Source organism: Didymosphaeria variabile, assembly GCF_027946475.1.
Source record: "Didymosphaeria variabile strain IMI 356815 chromosome Unknown scaffold_7, whole genome shotgun sequence".
In the NCBI taxonomy this organism is placed as follows: domain Eukaryota; kingdom Fungi; phylum Ascomycota; class Dothideomycetes; order Pleosporales; family Didymosphaeriaceae; genus Didymosphaeria; species Didymosphaeria variabile.
Window position 1 is genome coordinate 1,987,166 of NW_026611626.1, and position 21,481 is coordinate 2,008,646.

The 21,481-nt window shown below is 52.4% G+C and overlaps 6 protein-coding genes across 6 annotated transcripts; 3 read left to right on the top strand and 3 right to left on the bottom strand.

Moving 5' to 3' along the window:
* Nucleotides 1-1,189: 1,189 nt before the first annotated feature.
* On the top strand, nucleotides 1,190-3,525 carry GGA2 (ARF-binding protein; the record flags this gene model as incomplete). The annotated part of the gene is made up of 8 exons (XM_056218536.1): nucleotides 1,190-1,277; nucleotides 1,337-1,424; nucleotides 1,477-1,552; nucleotides 1,603-1,896; nucleotides 1,947-2,219; nucleotides 2,271-2,685; nucleotides 2,733-3,271; nucleotides 3,325-3,525. The coding sequence occupies 8 exons, from the start codon at nucleotides 1,190-1,192 to the stop codon at nucleotides 3,523-3,525; spliced, it is 1,974 nt and encodes a 657-aa protein (XP_056067801.1).
* A 2,258-nt stretch (nucleotides 3,526-5,783) lies between these two features.
* On the bottom strand, nucleotides 5,784-7,182 carry N0V89_009788 (uncharacterized protein; the record flags this gene model as incomplete). The annotated part of the gene is made up of 2 exons (XM_056218537.1): nucleotides 5,784-6,959; nucleotides 7,012-7,182. The coding sequence occupies 2 exons, from the start codon at nucleotides 7,180-7,182 to the stop codon at nucleotides 5,784-5,786; spliced, it is 1,347 nt and encodes a 448-aa protein (XP_056067802.1).
* Nucleotides 7,183-8,130: 948 nt separating this feature from the next.
* Nucleotides 8,131-8,676, top strand: N0V89_009789 (uncharacterized protein; the record flags this gene model as incomplete). The annotated part of the gene is made up of 3 exons (XM_056218538.1): nucleotides 8,131-8,159; nucleotides 8,217-8,245; nucleotides 8,294-8,676. 3 exons carry the CDS (start codon nucleotides 8,131-8,133, stop codon nucleotides 8,674-8,676), a joined length of 441 nt encoding a protein of 146 aa, XP_056067803.1.
* Nucleotides 8,677-11,748: 3,072 nt separating this feature from the next.
* POL2 (DNA polymerase epsilon catalytic subunit) lies at nucleotides 11,749-18,546 on the bottom strand (the record flags this gene model as incomplete). Its single annotated transcript, XM_056218539.1, has 3 exons — nucleotides 11,749-17,696; nucleotides 17,746-17,885; nucleotides 17,936-18,546. 3 exons carry the CDS (start codon nucleotides 18,544-18,546, stop codon nucleotides 11,749-11,751), a joined length of 6,699 nt encoding a protein of 2,232 aa, XP_056067804.1.
* A 504-nt stretch (nucleotides 18,547-19,050) lies between these two features.
* Nucleotides 19,051-19,640, top strand: N0V89_009791 (uncharacterized protein; the record flags this gene model as incomplete). The annotated part of the gene is made up of 4 exons (XM_056218540.1): nucleotides 19,051-19,232; nucleotides 19,292-19,306; nucleotides 19,363-19,402; nucleotides 19,440-19,640. The coding sequence occupies 4 exons, from the start codon at nucleotides 19,051-19,053 to the stop codon at nucleotides 19,638-19,640; spliced, it is 438 nt and encodes a 145-aa protein (XP_056067805.1).
* Nucleotides 19,641-19,973: 333 nt separating this feature from the next.
* On the bottom strand, nucleotides 19,974-20,870 carry N0V89_009792 (uncharacterized protein; the record flags this gene model as incomplete). The annotated part of the gene is made up of 1 exon (XM_056218541.1): nucleotides 19,974-20,870. The coding sequence occupies one exon, from the start codon at nucleotides 20,868-20,870 to the stop codon at nucleotides 19,974-19,976; it is 897 nt and encodes a 298-aa protein (XP_056067806.1).
* Between the last annotated feature and the right edge of the window lie 611 nt (nucleotides 20,871-21,481).

Genomic DNA, 21,481 nt, shown 5'->3' on the forward strand with positions numbered 1-21,481 from the left:
CCTCTGCTTTGGGTAACAGAAAAGGACAAGAAAGTCCATACTTATACCACTGACATTTTCTACATGGCACTCAAGGCATCAATATTCTACCTCTGCACCACCGCCCTTCGCATGGCGCTCCTCTGCACATCAAACATTTAGCCCCACCTAGTACTCCAACCACCACAATCCCAGGCGGCAGCGTGGCGAATTTTTGGGTCAGGTTGTCTCCAGCGGTGATTGCTGCCTGTATGAGCTCTGAGTAGGATTGTTGCAGTGCGACATATTCGCTGCTATTGTATATTTCCAATGCTTGCAACAGGGTAATCCAGTTGGAAGGCATGGCTATGGCTGCCTGTGCCTCAACGGCCAATCGGAAAGAAGGGGCTTCATAGAGACTCTACTTTAACGCGAGAAGGGCTAGGGCCATTACAGTGCAGGATGAAGTCGAACGAAAGGATTTCGAGTCGGTGAAGGTGATTTCGTACCCTGTCCTAAAAGGGCAGCATGGTAAAGGGCGGCTGATCTGCGGAGCATGACTCGCGCCGAACGACCAGGAAAATTGATTCTTGTCCTCCTCTTCAACAACCAGTATCAAGCTTGAATCGTCGCGTAATCTGGGTTTCCTTGTAACGGATCCTTGATACGATCAACTGTGAGCATTTCGAAGGGCTTCGAACCAACCAAGCTAGTTAGAGTGTAGAGTACCTGATTTGCATCTGGCCGGGGCTTTGATACGCAGTGAGGACGGTGATCAGAGTAATGCTTCATCATGAAATGGAAGGCAAATGCCAAATACTGACGTGCTTCATTGGAAGTCCGACAGTATGAGGGCCAGGCGACTATGGGTAGGTACTCTGAGTTAGCCTGAGCACCGCACAGACGTAGAGTACGCGTGCTTTGTATACCATGTATAAGCACTACATCTTCAAATTCCGCTGACTGTTGGCAGAGAGAAAGAAAGTCGGTCTTGCAGGAGAAAACTGGGGCTGGTGGGATCAAGCTGGGGTCGGACCCTCCAAAGTAGATGTGGCGCCAAGATATGGCTGTGTGCGCTACTCGTGGGCGTAGGCCCCGCGCCTGCATCAACTTGTTGGACGGAGCACCTCAGACCGGGCAAGACATAGCTCGACGCTCCGCCCAGCCACCGAAACCAACTGCGGCTCTCCCTGGTTTCCTCCGACAAGCTGAACAAGCTCGACCGGTCTCAATGGAGGCGGCATCGGCGCGGATGGCCGCCCGCGACCGCTACGGCGGGTGGGGGGAGGCGCCCACTTCACAGCTGCAGCGCTTCATATGTACGACACTGTGCTTCGCCTTTACGCGCGGGAGCATCATCGCTGACGGCTATGGACAGTAAACGCGTGCGACCCGCAGAATTTCGAGCCCAATCTGGCCTTGAACCTCGAGATTAGCGACCTGATTAATACGAAGAAGGGATCTACGTACGATAGAGGAGTCTCTGGTCAATGGAGAACCGCTGACACCAAACTTTAGGCCTCGGGAAGCCGCTGTTACCATAGTTCACTATGTTAATCATCGCAATCAGAATGTTGCCTTACTCGCACTCAACGTACGACTGCGTACCTATTGCTCATCCACACGAGGCTAATCAGTACATAGCTCCTCGACATCTGCGTCAAAAACTGCGGATATCCGTTTCACCTTCAGATTAGCACCAAAGAATTCCTGAATGAGCTAGTCCGCCGCTTCCCCGAACGTCCTCCGGTCCACCCGTCGCGTGTACAGAATCGGATACTTGAGCTGATAGAGGAATGGCGGCAAACCATATGTCAGACCTCACGGTACAAGGAGGATCTAGGCTTTATACGGGATATGCACCGGTTACTCAGCTACAAGGGCTATATATTTCCTGAAGTCCGAAAAGAAGACGCGGCTGTGCTGAACCCAAGCGACGTATGTTTGAGCAAGTCATAACACTGGGTATTGTGCTAATCGTGGAGCAGAATTTGAGATCAGCCGAAGAGATGGAGGAGGAAGAACGAGAGGCACAGTCCGCAAAACTGCAGGAGCTCATTCGGCGTGGAGGCCCACAGGATCTGCAAGAGGCCAACAAGCTGATGAAGGTCATGGCGGGTTACGACACCAGAAACAAGACAGATTGGCGCGCAAAGGCTGCAGAAGAGGTTTCACGGATACAGCAGAAGGCCAGAATCCTTGAGGAGATGTTGCAAGGGTACAAACCCGGAGACGACATCAAAGAGGGCGACGTGTTCGAGGTATGGCACACAGACAGATCATGACGCCTTGAAAACCACTAACAAGTAAAGGAACTGGCCAACGCACTTCAAAGCGCCCATCCGAAGATCCAGAAGATGTGCGAAGAAGAGTCGGAAGACACCGAGGCCGTTGCAAAGCTTTTCGAAATCAACGACAGCATAAATCGAACAATAGAGCGATATAGATTATTCAGAAAGGGCGATATCGAAGCGGCGAACAGGATTCCTCAGGGCACACTAGGCACGAGCGGAGCTGGTGTCTCCAAGGGTCCGAACAATGAGCTCAATCTGATCGACTTTGGTGACCCTGAACCAGCACCGGCAGCTTCAGATTCCGCACCTGTCACCTCAGAACAGCCTGCGCAAAAGGGTAACGCGCTGGAGGATGATCTCTTGGGTCTCTCCCTGGGCGGCCCCAGCTACGGTCAAAGCGGTAGTATATCGTTGGGCGGATCTAATGGTTCAGGTAAGCAAGTTCGAATTACACTCGGATATAAGCTAACCTTCAAACAGTACTTGGACTCTCTGGCATGCCAGTCCCACAGTCACCACATCCCCCACAACAGCAAACCACTGCGCAGTCGATTGTCGACCTGTTCGGTTCTACATCGAATCTTGGCTCTTCTCAACAGATGCCCTCAACTCTACCATCTGCACGCGCTCAACCCCTGCCGCAACCAGCTCGCACTCCTGACCCTTTCGCCGCTCTGAATTCGCCGACACCCCGCCAAAGCTCGCCTATGAACTTCCAGCAATCCGTCAAGCCTCCACCTGCGGCATTAGCGCCTGTTGATCTTCTTGGAGGGGCATTACCTGCACCAACTTCCAGCTTGGCACAAAGCAGCACGGCTGCCGCCAACGATGACGATGAATGGACATTCGCCTCAGCTGTGCCTGACACTTCGACGGAGATCACAGTAAACAACACGGTCATCAATGTGGTCTTCAAGGTCTCTAGAGAATCAGACACCGTTCTCCTGATACAAAATCACATATCGAACAATACTCCTCAACCCATATCAGACCTTACTTTTCAGGTAGCAGCATCGAAGGTATGCTTAACTTCCACTGTGTTGATGGGATCAATGGCTGACTTCGATATCAGGGCGCACAGTTGCAATTAGAACACCAATCAGGTGTCACACTCGCTCCCAACCAGCGCAATGGCATCACGCAAAACATACGGCTCAACGGCGTACAACGAGGGTCTGGTAGCAGCATCAAGATGAGGTGGAAAGTGACATATTCGGTAGGAGGTCAAAGCAAGAACGAGATGGGCGAGATTCCCTTCCTTAGCGTACCATGACAGGAACAAGGCAGAAGTGTTGAGTTGGGTCTGAATCTACGCTTTGGTATTCGATGCATTTCAGCGGCATGGTTGCTATGTGCGTGGCGTGAAGGAGGCTTGCAGTTGATAGATAAGTGCGAAACATCAGCACTGTATTCTCCATCTTCTTGTCGCTTCGCCGACCCTTGCCTTCCTTGACCCTGACGCAGATGGTTTCTTAAATCTCGCCGCCGTTTGATGTGGCCCAGTCGATCCTCCACAGCACTATTTCTCCGATTGCGTTTTCGCGCTAGTTGGTCTGGGACTAGCTAGCTTTCTCAGCCTTCACCACGTCTACCCGTTTCGGAGCTGCTATTGGTCGACGCAGCTATTTCGTTTGCCCAACCCTTATTCCAGAGAACGCCCCCGGCCCTCACCATCTTGATCTCACCCTTTTCATATATGGCCGCCTCCTTTATTTCAGCCTCGCCTGTTGACACTTGCGATGGTTCTTGGTCTGATCGCAATGGTGCCAGGAGGCAGCTCCTGTGGTGCAACATCTGTGCGCGCACGATTTTGATATGCTTGTGCTCAAGTCTGAGTATAGGCCGTAGCGTCCCTGCACCATCTTGTTCATGTCCATGACTCTACCCTTTACACCTCCTCTTCTACACCACTTGGCATTCTTTGTACTTGTACTGATTGTCTCGATTCTTTTTTTCTGGATTTACCTCTCCTCATTTATTAGACCGTTCCTTCCTCGAAATACTCCACCTTTGTTCTTATCATGCGCACTATTTCGTTCTCTATATCCATCTTCTCGACGCTGATACTCCTCGCTCAAAGCACGACTGCAGGCGCCCATTCCTTGAACACCCTGGCGCCAAGAAGTAAGACACTCGATTCAGCGCCATCTTCGCAACGGCGCGCAAGCTGCTCCAACTCTCTTCTCAACGCGTCCTTCGAAGCGAATACCATCACTCCGTGGGCCGTCTACGCCACCGGCTCCTGGGCATCGAGAGATGTGGTGGAGGGTGCCGCCCATTCTGGAAACCACTTCTTCGCCGCGCAAAGCAATAGCACGTCCACGTCCACCATCACCTTGTCCCAATCAGTCTCGCTGTCTTCATCCACCTCGGTACAGTGTGAGGCATGGATCAAAGGCGACGGAGGCGCGAGCTTCGAGGTTTTTCTAGGCGGGGTGAGCTGTGGGACAAGGGCGTTAATCGGGACCAGGCGCTGGGTAAGGGTTGGCGGGAAGGTTGAGGTCGCTGCGGGGACGCAGCAGGTTGTTGTTGTGGGTGTGGTGGATGGGGAAGTCGAGGTTGGGGTTGATGGGGTATGGGTAGGGAGGGGTGTTGATAGGGCGGGGGTTTGTTGATAGGGAGGGGTGTTGACAGGGAGGGGGTTGATAGGGAGAGGAAGTTGGTGTGTAAGTTGAGAAGAAGAGTCGGGGTTTGAGATGTGGCTTGGGATGTGCAGCTTCGATAAGGTGGGATGATGCTTCATGGTTAGGCTGTACAGTTTCTGCAGTGGCAAGAGGAGAGGGGTGACGGTGAAATGATGGGCAGTTGTGCTGTTCAAGAACTCATCTGAGCATGGTTTCCTGTGTTAGTAAGCAGATAGCAGAGTGGGAGAAAACATGGGAGCTTCAGGACTGTAATGTAATGTGTAATCTGAGGTTCTAGTGTCGACACAGCGTTCTTTCAGAATGAGCCGAAGCTCGGTCAAAACAGGAGGTCATGGATGTTTCGATGTATACAACGATGCGGTCAGTCATGCCTCACATTTGCCGCCCCCAAGTCCTCCCGCCTTGTTTTCTTTGACCCGATCCTGTGGCACGTCTGACGTAAATCAGGCTGAGGGACGGATCAGCAGGGTTTCGAAAGGCGGGAACCGATGCTGTGCCACTCCGGACGACAAGTGTAAGTGGGTCCGGAGGACGCATCCGTTGAGGATCGCATGCAAGTTAGTGCGACGGCGCAAATCGCCGAGACCAATGACGCCGTGGCAATGCAAGCCGAATGCGGTAAAGGCCGCCGTTGTGGTCCCTGCAGCTGCGCGAAAACATTTGAACGCTATCAAGTGGGACGTGAGTGTGGGCGTGGGTGTTGAACGAGGGGTCCTCGAAAACGGGTGGGAATGACAGAAGTCAAGGCTCTATGTTTCATAGTTGACATGAGAGTTCTAACAAGACTAGTACGTCGAACTAGAAACAGCCTTGTCGCCCAATTCTCATCGACATCTTGCGTCCCCCAAGTGCATTGGGAACCATCCAAGGAACCCGTGCTTGTAGCTCACTTCTTCTCCACCACAACGCGCTGTACAGCAGGCACTTCTTCCCCATTGCTGAACATCATGATCTGCTTCTTCACTTCATCCCAGTGTTTCCCCTTTGCAACGGCGCCCATGATAGGATTCTGATGGCTTCGCTCAAACGGACCATCCTCGTTCGCTGCATACTTCAAGATGGTTTCCAACCCCAGCTGCGCGCAACATACCGCCTCTTTCGCATCTCCGGGTATGCCAATGTCGTCGAGCGGTCTCGTGATGACTTCCGTGGGTAGCACCTCTTCCATGTAGTCGACAATGTCCGTGTTGCGCGCACCACGACCGCAAATGAAGATCTCATCGATGTTCTGGTCCGGCGGACAGTACGCAGCAACGAGTCTGCGGTACTGAAGCACGATATTCTCCGCGGTGATACGTGTGATGGTGGCGATGGTGTCGTGGTCCGTCATACCGAGAAACAGACACTCGTCGATGACGTCCTGCGCTTCGTGGTGGCCAAACATCTCGGTGGCGATCTGGAGAGGGGGCACGCGTGCCGAGTAATCGTTGGCTTTGAGTACGCGGTCGACAACGGCATGGTTGACGATGCCTTTGGAAGCGTAAGTGCCGTCGTAGTCATTCTGGACGCGGTTCGACGTTGCGTAGCGCATCGTGTAGTCTATGAACATGGTGCCCGGACCGCACACGGAGCTAGGTGGTTTGGTTCTGGGGTTGCCATCGGCTGGTGGGATCATGGTTATGCTGAGCAGCTCATTGATGGTTACGCAGACGCGAAACTTTGTGGGATGTTGAAGCAAGAGACTCTCTACTGGAGATTCCGCAGTCGGGTCGTGTTTGTTGACTGGTCTTGGTGTTACTGGCAGGTTTGATGCCGTCGTTATATTTGTTTCTGCAGCGACCACAGCGGTCCAACTCTTCAAGACCGGTTCGGTTTCGTCAATCGTCACGGAGACAGGCAGCGGAGGTGTTACAGATGGAGAGATACAGTCAGCTCGTGACGCTATCAGGTGGATTGCTTCTTCAGATATGCCGTTGTTGCTGAGGAAGCACTTGACTGTGGTCGAGTACATGTAGCCGAGCATGCTGTGCACGCGTACCATGGCCTGGGGATTGTTTGGATGGTCTCGAAGCAGGTTAAGGATCTGCGTTCGTAATCGGAGAGGTACATTGGTTTCTTCGTACTGATGTCGTTGTCAGATTGTGACTTCCCAATTCGTAGCGACAAGACGATACCTTAAGCATGGACATGCGGAGGGGTTCATTAGGGCTCTTCTGTCTGAAGCGAAGGAGAGCGCAGGACACTCCGTCCAAGGCCGCCCCAGAGCATAAACCTAGCACGGTGATGTCCAATGGATTATCGTTGTGCTTAGTTTGAGGTTTCGGGCCTTTCTCCGACGCAACCATCTCCACGAGAGGCTGCGCCGTTGCTGAGTCTTTCCGGATCAGGGTGGTTTGCGTTGTTACAGGAGCCATACATCAAGTTCAGAGCGGTCGTGGACTGAGAGAGGAGCATGGCGGCTAGATGTACAGGTCAAATACTCGAACCAATCGGGAGCAGGCAGAGGAGGTGCAGAAGAAAGGCTTACACAGGATGTACACAGGTCATGGCGTATGTCACAGCTCCTCTTCGCTACGAAGCCCGGTCAGTGGAAGCAGTAGCCACGTGTGATGCACAGTGTCTGGGGGCGCGGAACCTCGATTCGATCTTCTGTATCAGGCTAGCCCGTGCCAGTGACGACACAAAAATTTTGCTTTTAGTGCATTGCGTCCGGTTGCTGGCTGCCAGGTACTATGGAGCCTCGGTATGCTCGGGGGTAGCTGAGTGGGGAGGGCGTCCAAGTCGAGCGCGGTCAGGCATTGCGTGTCCCTGAATCTCGTCAGCGGAGGCCTGGTGGACGCAGGCTGCGAACAGTGGACCTGGGTACCGACCATGCGGATATCTGTTTCAATTGGATGCATACGCTATAATTGGACGGCTGGAAGGGCCGAGCCGTGAGCCTGTGCCTGCACCGAGGGTTGGGCAGGCGATCACCCTGGGCCATCCCATTCCGGCCCGAGAGCTCCCCTTCCTTCCCCTGACTTGGCCGGCTCAAACTTCCGTGACTCTCCTCTCGACCCAAGCCCATGACGCACCATGGAGGGGTGACGGGGCACTTCACCGAACTCCCACGTCGACTCAGATTGGACATGGAGCGCCTGCGTGACCAATACATCATCGCTCCACGGCATGAGTGAGCTCTCCATCGTATCGACCGTCCCCGTGCGTCGCGGTATCGACTCGACCTTCTGCAATGTGCGCTCGATGAACACCTAGACCTTGCGTTGCTGGGGCTGCTTCAAGTTCCGTGCCGAATGGGCAAATACCGCTCCAAAAGCGGTTGGTGAGCGCCCGCTTCGAGTCCATCACCGTAGACCGGCTTGCTGAGGAGTAGTCAAAGTTCGACCTGCCGTCAACGTCGCGTCAAATGTGAGCAACAGCAATGCCCTTGGACCCGTCTCTGCTGACCAGGAACAGGCGACGAGGTCAAACCAGTCTGTGGAAATTGCGCAAAGAAAAACCGCGACTGTCAATGGGCGACGCCGCAGACCAAGTTTCAGGGCTATCACCCAGACACAGGCTCGTCGAGTGCAACAGCGCAGACCGAAACAGAAGAGGTGGATGCTGATGGGGATGATGAGCATGTGGCCTTAGCGCCCAGTCGACGTCAGAGAAGCCAGAGGACTGCTACTACCGGCCAAAACACCACCACACACGTGCGTCCTTCCGGCAGGGCTACCGAAGGTTTTCAGCAGCCGTCTACTTCCCCGTTCCTATCGCAGGTGAATTCACCTGCAAGCACGCAGGCCAGCGGAGGCGTTGCAGTGCCGGCAGCCTTTTCCACAGCATTACCAAAGTAAGCTTTGAAGGTTTCATCCTTCACATCCATGGAAACGTTTCGTGCAGATACTGAGGATAAGCAGATATTGTGTGTCAGTCACTCGTCGTGATGCAAAGCTTGTCCATCATTACGTTGAATGTAAGGCAATAGGCCACCCTCCATTGATCTTCGACTCACAGGCACAAGATTTAGGCAGATGGTTAGACGGAACGGACCCCGCACGTCAATTTACATTACGCGTGCCGGAGCAAGTCGGCCGCTGTTCGATATTGCTCCATGCTGTCGTGTGTTTCGCCGCACGACATCTGCGAGACGATGCCACTGCGGAAGAGGCATATCAAGCCTGCCTTGCTCTTGTCATCGAACGACTCAACCTCAATACGGCTCTACACGATGACGACTTGCTTTGTGCCATTGTCATTCTACGTTTCTTCGAACAACTTAATGTACCCTCCAGCTCAGGTGCCGATCAGGAACAACATCTGGCCGGTACTTCGGCCATTCTGCGTTCGTCGCAGAACAAATCGGTTGATCCATCAACCCCTACTCTTCGCGAGGCAGCCTTCTTTGTCTACGTCCGCCAGTGCTTGTACAATGCCACCATCACCCAGTCACCTCCAAACGTAGACTTTACGTTACAGCTGCATCCCTCGCCACCCTCGATGAACGATCACCACCATTTGGCCAGTATAGAAATAGAGACAGCATGGGCGAACCAGGCGACGTGGAATTGTGCTCGTGTTGCGAATTTCAGCTTCGATAGATACACGACAGTAGAACCTGCTCTGAGATTGCAACAATGGCAAGGTCTTTGGAATGATATCGAAAGCTGGGAGGCAAGTCGTCCGCATAGCTTCGATCCAATCTGGAGCGGTCCTCATGGCGACAGCGTTTTCCCTGAGATATACTTTATCGCCGACTGGCATGGTATGTCTTGCGAACAACTTCTTGGATCAAGACTAACTACTCTCAGCCGTGGCCTTTAGTTATTACAATTTCTCTTGTATCCTCCTGCTAACCTATAAGCCCGGTCCGAAATTTGCAATGCGCTTCGCAGGACACAAACCCTCGGAGACAGACGTACGTTCACCTATCTCCAAGTGACGACCTACGTTTGTTAATTATATCAGAAGAAAATTCTAGAGCACGCCCGAGCAATATGTGGCTCCTGCATGAGCTCGCTCGAAAATGTCACAAATCTCATCACTTTTTGCCATACCATCTTCATTTGGGGCCCGCTGCTGTCCGACCAAGCAGAAAGAACAAAAGTGCTAGAAATACTTGCCAATCTCGAAGGCAACCAACGCTGGCCGACCGAGTGGATTGTTAACGCGCTCACACAGGAATGGGGAATGGAATCATGGTGATGGATTTGCGAACATGTCACGATATACACAACTACACGATACCCCATTTAACAATTGATATGTCCAGCTTCAAAGGTTATGAAAGAGGAGCAACATCATGTTGAGATTTTTGTTTTGAGTCAGACAACAATAGGCAAGAAACTGGGTCAATCTAGGGATCACAATTTCAACTAATCAATAATAGCAGGAACTCGTTTTCCAGGTGTGTCCGAGGTATCATAACGGATCCAAATGGATCCAAACAGAAGAGCTTTCCTAATCTACATCTACAGGGCTCAACGAAAATTGACATCTGGATACGACTTCGGACCTGAAACTGGACTTGATAACTATGATAAGCAGTATGATAAGAATCTCCTTCCAAGCGAAGCAGCACGAGCCTGACATCACACTACTATGTTACATTTTAGTGGGTCGGACACTACGCGCGACTCAGGTCTCGCTTGCATAATCGGATCCCTGAGCCGAATGTATCTCGGTGTGTCGTACCGCAACCACACAGCGTCCAGCCTTCTTTTCGTGCCGTGGTGATTCCTACCACCTTGCAAACTTCGCCAATCAAGTTGGTCGGTGATGACAGTCTTTTACATCGAAATCTCGTCATCAGCACTGATTGGCTTCGGCATAATTCAAGGCTTGGCATCTGGCGGGATACAAGCTTGAGTCATGAGTTGCACAGTGTTGGAAGGCAAAGCCCTGCTGAACAGACCGTGTTACAGGCTCATCGAGGCTCTCGGGGTTTCCTCAAAATGGACAGCACCTTCATTCTTCACCGAAAAATGGAATACCTGTAGTGCCTTAGAGTTCGATCATGAGTCATCAATGGCTAACAGATGGAATTTGTTCCACGGAACCTATTACCAGGCATCCTTCGGTGGCGCGAAAATTGCAGAACCCCACCCTCACCAACGCCACAAGCACGGCTTTGACACTTGTCCAAAGCCGTTCCGCGGATGTATTGTGCGGCTCCAGTCACACAGCACGCGGAGTGTGGTTTTGTCTCTGTCAAGGATCTTTCTAGCGTGAGGATATTAACCGAAGTCTTCTCGTGGACGATATCTAAAGCAGCATGCAGCAAATGCCGGTAGACAACACCTGTAGTAATCGGACGATCTGGCTACGTTGTTGACACAAACTATACTGCTAAGAGGACAATCTAGTGCGCATAGAAAGGCTTCATGGTAAATCGCTCTGTGCACCTAGAACCTTCTCTTGTATGTTCTTTGACATATCACCTATCTTGCTACGTGCATACAGGTTGCATGTACATGTATAGATGCATGTACGCGGGAACATGAGCTTCTCCTAGGCCATGACCCACGCTAGTGCTTGCTGAGAAGACACCTGGAGCATAGAACCTCCGTCTTGACCTCACCTCTGCCAGAATAATCAACACGGACAATCTCTCGCGCTTGAAATTAGTCCATCGAGACGCACGTATTTCATTGAGCTCGCATGCTTCAAGAACAGAGCGTTGTCAAGTAAGTCGCTTGTAGCTTGAGATGCAAAATGGGGAAGACTGCATTGATATCGTAAAACATCGAGCTATGCTCGCTTGTAAAGCACCACAAACATCACCTTACGCATATGGTCCACCTTAGACCCGTAGCTCAAAACCCCTCACAACCATGCCTAAGTCATCTTAAGCCCCAGAACGCCCAAAAAATGCTTCTTCCTTTAATGTCACAACATGAAAGAACACCCTCTACCGCTCCTTTACCCCGTCAACCATACCTAAAATCCCCAAACACTCCCCACAACCCCTCTAACATCCTCAATCCGAAAAACTCCCCGACACCCCAATATACATTCAGTCTCCTTTTTACGTCTGCTCTATCCTTCGTGGCAACCCACTCCCCTGCGCAAGCACAATGTTCCATGAACTCGTTAGAGCGCAACCTCTTACACTTCCCACACTTGAGATCCTGCACCGACCATTCGAGCAGCAGGCGCTGTACATCGGAGACGAGCTGTTCCTCGATGCGAAGGAGGTCGTAGGGTGTGGCGCAGGCTTCGCAATTCCACTTGGGCAGGACAATGGTCGATGAGTTAGTAGAAGTGGGGAGAAGGGAGGCATCGCGGCAAAGATCGATATCGCGTTCCGCAGTGCACTCCTCGCAAATAACACCCCGTAGCATCAGACTCGCGCTGGGATTCTGAAACGCGGCATCGGCGCTGAACTCGCGGATTTCGAAGAGCGCAAGGAGTTCTTTGCGTAACAGGCGCACTTCGAGCGTGATACTCCGGTCTAAGCTGAGGACTTGCATGATGCTTTTTACAAGCTGCAGCACGGGATTGGAAAGGTTGAGATGGCTGCCTGGCAACCTCGGGAAAGCCCAGCTGTCCGCAAGGTCTGCGACGCGCATCTCGGCGTGCTGGCGACGCAGCCACGTAGAGATCTGCTTGAAGAGCGGCTTGGTGAAGGTCTTGGGGAGAATGTGTGTCATTTCGTTTGGATCCACCGTGAGAGGCTTAAGCGGGATCTGCGTCAAGCGCGGAGTGCTGCCGTCAGGGCCAGGACCAGGGCGTTTGCGCGCGTGCATCAGTTCGATGAAGTCGACGATGGTGGCGTCGAATTCCTTCTGCAGGTCTGGGGGCAGAAAAGTCGCGAGCTGCCAGTGCATTATGTTGTCGAGGGTTTGGTTCTCTTCTTCGACGATCTTCTCACACCCTTTACCTCCGTAGTTGAATTCGTCGTACCAGACAAGGTAATCCCAATATTCTTTGATCTCCAGCTCGAGGAAGTTGAAGAGGGGCTTTGCTTGGATGGTTTTGAGGATGTACTGTGCGTAGGCATAGGCGTTGCCGACTTCTGCTTTGGTCGTTTGGAGGAGCAGGCGCGTGGGTGATGCGAAAACGATGTGTGAGCCCACGCGCTTGAAGTCGGTCATGAGCTGCTGCAGCGCCTTCTTGCTCATCATTTGTACGTAGTAGTGAAGAGCGCGGTCGTAGAGGAAAGATCCTGGGCTACTGACCCACCTCACCAGATGCTGTACCATGACATCGGCCATGTAGTCACCGTTGGCTGCCTCGCTCCACCACGCCTTCACCATCTCTCGCAGCACAGTGATACCCGCGGTGGCGAAAGCATTCTCGGAATAGATGACGTTCGTTCCGTCATTGCTGCTGTCGAACGAAGGAGCCGCAGGGTTGAAAGAAAATGAATCTGCGCCTTCGAGATCGTTGATAAGCGAAGACGATAGAATAGTGTTGATAGCGAGATGGCGGAGGTTGAGGTCGATACAGACGGAGGAGTAAGTGCCAGGATTATTGATCGAAGGCATATCAACGGTGTCAAGAGGTCCTAGGATGTCGTCCTTTTCGTAGCCAGCGTGGTCCGGCTTGGGCTGCGCAGACCACCAGAGAATCACACGCTCTTTCTGCAGCCGTCTGGCATACGCAACGTCAATCAAGAATTGCGGATCATTTGACTCCAAGTTACAGAGAGGGACGTCTCCGTATCGAGCAAGTTCCGTAAGATGCGAAACCCACGAGCCAAGGTCCAGATAATGCCCGACAAGACGCTTAGCAACGACCGACTGCCAGCTCAGCTGAGGCAGCTGCTTGTCTGATTCATCCGCCCGTAGTGGCAAGGTAGGTATATCCTGGAGTTGAGGGATGTCATGCGAGAGGAGGGCATGGTTGGGTGACTGTACAACCATGATGAACGGCTTATCCTTGTCTGCTTGCCTGATCTGCTTGACAGCATCGCCGATTTCCAGAAGCGCCTTTCGTCGTGTTGTCACAGAAACCGTTCGAAAATGTACATCGTCTTGGTATTCAATGGTATTCTGCCACTGTTCGCCACCATGTTCGTCCAGGCGCCTCCGTAGAGCGTCGCGGTAGATGCGGTCGATGTTCGGCATGCCCTGAGAATCCTTCGCTTTGTTCTGAATGATAATGTGGGCCTCATTCCTTGAGGTCGAGAATAAAGCGTAAATGTTGCGTTCACCACTGCTAACATGGTAGAGGTAAAGGTAGCTGAGCGGCGCTTCTGAAAGGTAAGGGGAAATTGAAGCTACCTTTCTGAGGATTGGCAGGTCAAAACCTTCAGCAAGACCCTTGCCCAGAACACCCTTTTGGGTTTCGTCGAAGGTACAGATGTTTCCGAGCTCTAGAATCGCCCGAACATTCAGAGGTACCTGTTTCTCATAAACACCTTCCACACTGGGGTGATTGAACAGCGCAGCGATCTTCTTCGATTCATCGACGTACGTCTGCTCTGACATCTCCAGCTTGAAGAGATGTGTTGAAGGATGTCCATTCGGAAGGGTGTGGTTGATGAGTTTCTCGACACTGCATCCGCTGATTGAAACATCGGGTAGATCTTCGCCCCTAAGATTTAGGTACAGGTGGCGAGGAACGTTGATATCAAGCGAACGAATCTTCTTGTCAATGAGCACGAAAGCCTTGACTTTGCCTGGTGTTGCTGTCGGTCGTAACTGCACCAATTGCCACGTGCTCATGAACACCATTTGATTCTGGCTTCTGATAAGGCCTCCGATACCATCAACGGCATCACCTGTTCGCTCACCGAACAGCTGTCGGCGGCGCTTTCGTGCTTGCCGCTGGATCTTCCACTTCTGCTTCTGATACATGAGCCATCCTGGGTAGTCCTCAGTGATCGAGGGCATGACTTTCGGTAGGGCGGCGTATGGGTCGGTCTGGACAGGCACCGCAGGCTCAGGCTCTTTCCGCTTTGTGGCCATCTTAGTCACCATGCCCCTCTTGGCTTGTGATTTCGGCGATATCTTTCCAGAGCCTCCAAAGTCCTCCAGGTCCACGGCGATTCGATTTCCAAGTACATTCGTATCAGCGTCCGTGAGAGCCTTATCAAACATGTCCGTCATCTTCTTTTGCTGGAATTTGTCTTCCTTCTGCCGTATCCTTCGGTCGAGCCAATCCGGATGCGGTACACGAGGACAAGGATTGCGCACTTTCTGCAGAGCTGCCGGAATAGTGATGATTTTCTGAATGACGGATGCCAGACGTTCCCGGTAGTATTCCCAGTCAAGGATGCTTCGAGGGTCCATATCGCTTGGATCCTCCTTCAACCACTTCCGCAGGAAGTATCGCTTAACAGATTCTTCAGCGGAGAAGATCGCGATAGGCACGGCGCGCTCAGTAACAGGAGCGTTCTTCGGTCGCGCAGAGATGATGTACTTGCAATTCAAGCCCTTGTCTTTGACCATCTGCTCGCCAAGGAACTCCGCAAGTCGCTTCGCAGTGGTGATCGCGGTTGACTTTTGCGCGCCGTATTCTTCTAGTGTCTTCGTCATATTCTTGTTTTCGACGATTAGATCGATCAACTCTTCGTCCGCCAAAGTGGCACCACGCGTATCCAAGATGTCGAGCCACCGGTTGGCGACATTGGCGACAGCGCCGTACGTTTCCGCAAGCGTAGTACCATCCAAGAAGAACTTGAAAAGCTGAGCTTGGAAGTTCTTGATCAATTTCAGCTCACCACGTCGCTTGACCTCAAACCCCTTCAGCTCAGCCAAGCTACCATCGTGGTTAAAGACTGCATATCGTTTCTTCAGATTCTTGTCTTCTTCTTTGGAAGTAGGCAAGATCATAGCCTTGTAAGGACCATCGACTTCGAAGAAGATAGAGTTATCACTATGCTTCTCGTAACGGAACGTCTCACCATCTGTTAACGTCTCGTACTGATGATTGGTGAATTTGGCGTGGACGAGGTGGTTCAACATGACACAAGGATACGAGATGGCGAGCTTCTTGCCGTTCTTCATCTTGAAAGCGAAGTTCTCCGGAAACGTGGCTGGCAGGATGCACCAGATTCCGTCAGTGTCTAGTTCGAGCGGTCGTCCGATGCGTTCCACGAGCTGACGAGCCATCTGGATGATACGAGCACCGGTTAAACAAGTCACACCCGCCATCTCTAGCGAGTACCACCGCGAACCTTTCCGCATGACATAACCGTAGAAACTGTTCAAGATAACTTTGTGAGCCAGTTGCATGGAGTCGAAGAGAACGATCATCTTCTTCGCATCCTCGACCTCAGAAGCAGGAGCACCAGCAGACTTCAACTCCTCCGTCTTGCCTTTCCAGACTTTTTGCTTCCCCTTGTAATCGTATCGTCGGTCACGGAAATCTCGTACGGTGTTGATATAGAAGGGGTTCTCGCGCTGGCAGATGATGGCTTCTCGCTCGATAGTCGTCGCATCGTGGATCTTGTGATAAATCTTTTTGCTGTACTCTTGTAAACGCTTTTTGATCAAGGTAGCTTGCTCGTCTTGTGACAACTCCTGGAAAGTGCGTGCTAGTGAATTGGGAAATCGGCCGGGGAACTTCTCGTTTTCTAGCGCGTTCCGGACCATGTTGTATTCATCACGTTTGGCCGGCAAGTACTCGCCTCTCCACGCCCACGGCATCCTTCGGTCGCAAGTCTTTCCTGGACGATTGAAGTCGCACGCCGCGCAATCTGACTCCTTGATCATAGAATCCGGCTGCAGTCGATTTGTCGTCATGATATTCGGGTACATGGATGCGACATCCAAGTGATAAATAAGTGGCCGCTCGTTCCGATTCGGTGTGTTCTTCAATTGCAGCAGCTTCTCGGTGATCTGAGCCTTGACGTCGTCATAGTTTGTCACATCCTCCATCTTTTTCTTCTCTTCGACTTCAACGGCAAATTTGAGCGCTGCATCCAAATCGCTGAGGAGTTCGTCGATGGCTTTCGGATCAACAGCAAAATTGTACGGAAAGTCGCTGCGGAAGACACCAGCTTCGATACTCTCGACGTGGCCACCAACGTAGGTCTCGGATTCTAGTAGATGGCCTTCCCAGAAAGCTTCCTTTGGGGCTTGATGTTTGTTCGGAAGAACAATGCCCTTCTGGTAAGCCTGCACCATCAACAGCATTTCGCAGAGGGTACCGGTACCCTTTCGTAGCGTGTCGTCGGGACCCAGAGGAAGTATAGTACATAGAGCGAAGATGAACGGGTGCACATATTTCATGTACAAGTAATAGGTGGCCACGGCGTCGGAGACGGAGTATTCGGCAAGTGTTTGGGGTCGCTCGCTTGCGTACGGTGTCATCAGTTCAGGATCCAACTCGTCTGGATCATAACCAAGCTTAGCCACCGTAACCGCCTTGAGACCACGACTACCTTGCGGTAAGTAACTGTCTCGACTGACCCACGAGAAGGCATCCATATGTGCACAGTGGTCAGACTGATAGATGTCCTCGCTGTTTTTTCGGAAGCCAATCTCTTGGTACATGTCGATACCAAGCACACTCGCTCTGGCCTCAACAAAGGGCCAATCGAAAAAGTCACCATTGTACGTAACCATGACTGTCGGCTTGGCTTCCTTGATGTGCTCAAAAAATCTCTCTATGACCGCCTTCTCGTCTGGTTCGTTGAAGATCATGAAAGGGCCCTGATATTCCGGTTTAGGCGTATAATCGAAGTCTTGAATATCTTCTGATACGATCTCTCGATTGGTAATAAGAAAACCTTGGCCATCTATCATGTACGAAATCATCATGATCTGGTCGATGACTGCATCGGGGAACTTCAGAGGGAGTTTGGTCGTCTCTATGTCGTACGCCATGACGACCGGATCGGCCATTTTCAAACGGTCGTCTATACAGGTCAAGCATATTATGCCGTGCTTCGCCTCAATTGTGTACCACTTTCCGATTCGGATATCTGGGAAGTGTCAGCGTGGTGCCTTTGTTGCGAAGGCAGGATAACGCACCTTTGTCGATAGCAACTCGTACGTGGTAGGGAACGTCATATTCCCGTATATCTAGAATGAAATCGCTCGCATCAATCGTCGCAGTAGGCCGTCTATCATAATCGTAATCGTCGTCAAAGATGTCGAAGCCAGCAGTTGTGCTACCGAACATTAGCACCTCTTCTTTTCAACAGCACATGGAAACACCAACCTGGCCACCTCGGCATACGTGTCCATGGCATTGACATTCTTCTTGTTCTTCTCCACGATCGGACCCATGACCTTCCTCACAGCCAGCAAGTCGCTAACGTTGGCGAAGTTCAGCTGCAAAAACGTCCGCCTGTATCCCGTGAGATGATTCGGCATGGACAAGTCCTCCTTCTCTACCTTCTTCATGCTCTTGACAAGGCCCTCAAACGACCGTCTACACCATTCTTCTACCTCCGGCTCTCGGCCCTTGCGCACAGCGACCAGGAAATACGGGTCGTACTCGAGCGTCGCCTTGAATGTGTCGCCGTCCTCGCCAATGAAGTAGTAGTCCACGCCCGCCCTTCCCCCAGGCACGTTCTCGTCTTCTATGGTGGTAGAGTGCATGTTGCAGAGCCAGCCAATGCGCTTCTTGCCGGCTTCGTAGCGGGGGAAGCCCATGGACTCATCGATGCGGTTCGCGAGGCGTGTGGCTTCGAGTTTCTCATTTTGTGAAGTGGCTTCTGTGCTGCGTAATGAGGAGGCTTCGACTGTCTTTGGTTTTCGAGGGCCATAAGAGGCATTGCCGCCTTTGCCTACTCGGCGGAAGGGCTGCCCTGGCCGTCGCGGCGGCATTGTTTATGTGGGTAGGGAGGTCAAGGTGACTAAAAGCAGATGCGAATGGAATCAGGGTATCATTGAAACAGTGGAATGAAGGAATGAAGGAACAAGGCCAAGGTCGAGTACTGGCGTTGAGAGTTGGGGCGGAAGTGGTCGCGGTCGTGTTGATGCAGAGCTCGAGGCGTGGTGCTGCAAACGGGTGCAAGCGCGTCGGCTCGACGGTACGCGTTGGTTCGCGTTCGCAGCGCGTCTTCCCTGCTTAATTGATTTTGGTCCGGGCTGAAAAGCGGGCCGCTTGGCGACCCTAGCCCTACCAGAAAAGTCCATGATGCCAGTCCACGCGGATCGAACCACACTGCGGGAACCCATCGCTACAACACTGCAATTCGGATTCATATCCTCACACGCGCCGTCGAACGTTGCGCCTGAATTGCAAGAGGAGGACCCAGACACTGAAAGATAGAGGAGAGAATATCCAACCATCCGACTCGAGTACCTCACGTCCACACCATCACCACAATGGCCGACGACACACGGGAACCTTCCGCTCCCACACCCCCGCCTCCGCGCGCCCCCGCAAACATAATGCCTGGTGGTACTGCCCATACAGCAGGCGGCCAGAAGGCCGATGACAATGTCTCCTACGTCGACGTGGTCCGAAACCTCCCCGCAGACTACTACCTCAACTTCTACAAGCGGCCGTGCGTACGCGACAGTCAATTGACGGGTATAAGCTCAGGGTTCGTTGGATATATGATAGGGGCTGTGATGTCAAGTACGTGGATGTTTTGAAGTGCGTGTGGAGAGATGGTTCGGGCTAACGTGTGCCAGGACCGGTAATAACTTGTTCGAATTATGCGGTAGCGGCGTGGTGCGTGACAGGATGTGTACACTACCAAGTGTGCCAGTACTATCGGCGGAAGGAGAAGGACGGCATGAAGCAAGCGCAGGAGCTGATGGAAAAGAAACGCGCGACCATCGAAGCAAAGAAGGAGGCGCGAAGAAAACAGCGCGAAGAACAAGACAAGCTGGAAGAGGCGCGGCGATTAGAAGAGCAAAGGCGGAAATCATGGGGTCACTGGTTCGACAAGAACGTGCGGTTTTGGTAGGAGCGTGGTATGATTCGAGGCGAAGGTAGCTATGTACAGAACCGTGTATGAAAAGATGTACAAGTATAAGAAACCGATGCGAGGCAATGCAGATGCTAAGACCACTCGACGTTTGATCTAGCGCCACCCTCCTGTTACGAGTGCCAAGAAAACCTCAAGAGCGCATCAGGTGCCCGAGAGGACCATGATGCGCCTATCCTTCCGGAACCCGATAAACTCGTACCCAAAGAACGCTTCCCTCAAGTGCTGCCTTCGTACATCGTAAAATTATCGTGACATCGTGAAACTGGAACCCCCCTCGACATTATGATTAGCAACATCCGTCATAATCCATCATACGGCGAACTTCACAGATCGACGAGCGTCAATCTTCGTACTCGCAGGCATTTCCCTTTCGATCGTCGGCTCTCTTGAGGACCTCCCTCCAATACCCCTTCTTCGTCTCTCAGACCTCTTAGCTCTGGCTTCCCTCGCTTCTCGTGCCTTCCAGTCAAGAATTTGCTGTTTTCGTTTCTGCGCGCGAACATAGGCAATTGCTGGTGTAGGCCTGAACCCGATGCCGTTTATTCCAGTCCCGTCATCGTCGGGGTCCTTGGAGGGATCGGCAAGATGGCCGGTGATTTCACTGTCCTGCCACGTGAGCGTTGAAAGCGGGGGCGATGGTGACTTCTTGCGTTGGCGGGGTAGCGATGCGGTGTCATTTGCAGAAGAACCCTGATTTGCTATTTGCTTTTTGTCCGATGATGTATTGATGGGTGACGAAACGAAAGCGGTGGGTCGTGCGAAAGCAGCAATGTCTGAGAGGATGCGGGGTTGTGTGTATGCCTGAGGCGTCTCTGGTATCTCTCTCTCGCCAGATCTCAATGCTGTGGTGGTTTTCGTATCTTCCGCACCTGCCGCCTGAACGATATTGTTCTTTGGTCCTTTGAGTTGTCCGGCAAGCGATATCCCACCATTCGCTCTCCCCACCTCCAGTTTCGGCTTCTTGTGCGCTGTGTCGTCCGTCGGCGAGAGCGGATTCATGGGAATCGCGGTGATGCCAGTCAAGGTCATGCCCCGCAGTTGGTCGGCGACACCATCTCTTGGGCTGTCGCTTCCGCTGAGCGTGGGGCTGCCGGTGGGTGGAGTCGAGGCGGGTCGGAGAGCGGTGTTTAGAAGCGGGATGGACGGCGGCTGATCGCGCTTGCGTTTGGGTGAGGGGTGGGAGGCGGACAGCGTGGTGGGAGCCATACTTCTTGTGACGGTTACATGAGGACGTTGCGTATAACTTGTAATCTGGTTGTCAGTGTGGAGTGGGCGGGTGTTTGTTGACGGGAAAGTGGCCGCATGGTCCCCATTTTGGTGATCGCCTAGATGTGGGGCAGAATGCATGTTCCATGTTCGTAGGGCTGAACGGAACCCTGTCCGCTTCCACGTGAAATGACCCTCGATGACCGACGGCGGGGAAATGCTCCGGCACATGCTCCGGCGAGGCTCAACTTTTGGCGAGGCTGAACTTTTGGATCTATTCATAGAAATCCAAAAAATATTGGGACATATCGAGCCGGCTCGATTACCATGGGACGCATACGTTATGTGTGATGGCGAGTGTATACAAATGAACTAACTACGTGGGCATGGTTCTTGCCTCCTTTGCGCGCTGCCACTGCATTGCCAGCAGGATGCTAGAGGCAGGCGTAGTGACATCCTGCACGCAAGGCAGGTCCACACAGCAATGAGTTCCCTTCTGTTTACTTCCGCTTTCTGGAGTATTCGACACTTGCTCTCATGTCCACGACTTTCCGACATCCATTACACTATGGACAGCTCTGCGGCAAGCTCAACAATCCTCCGAAAGACGT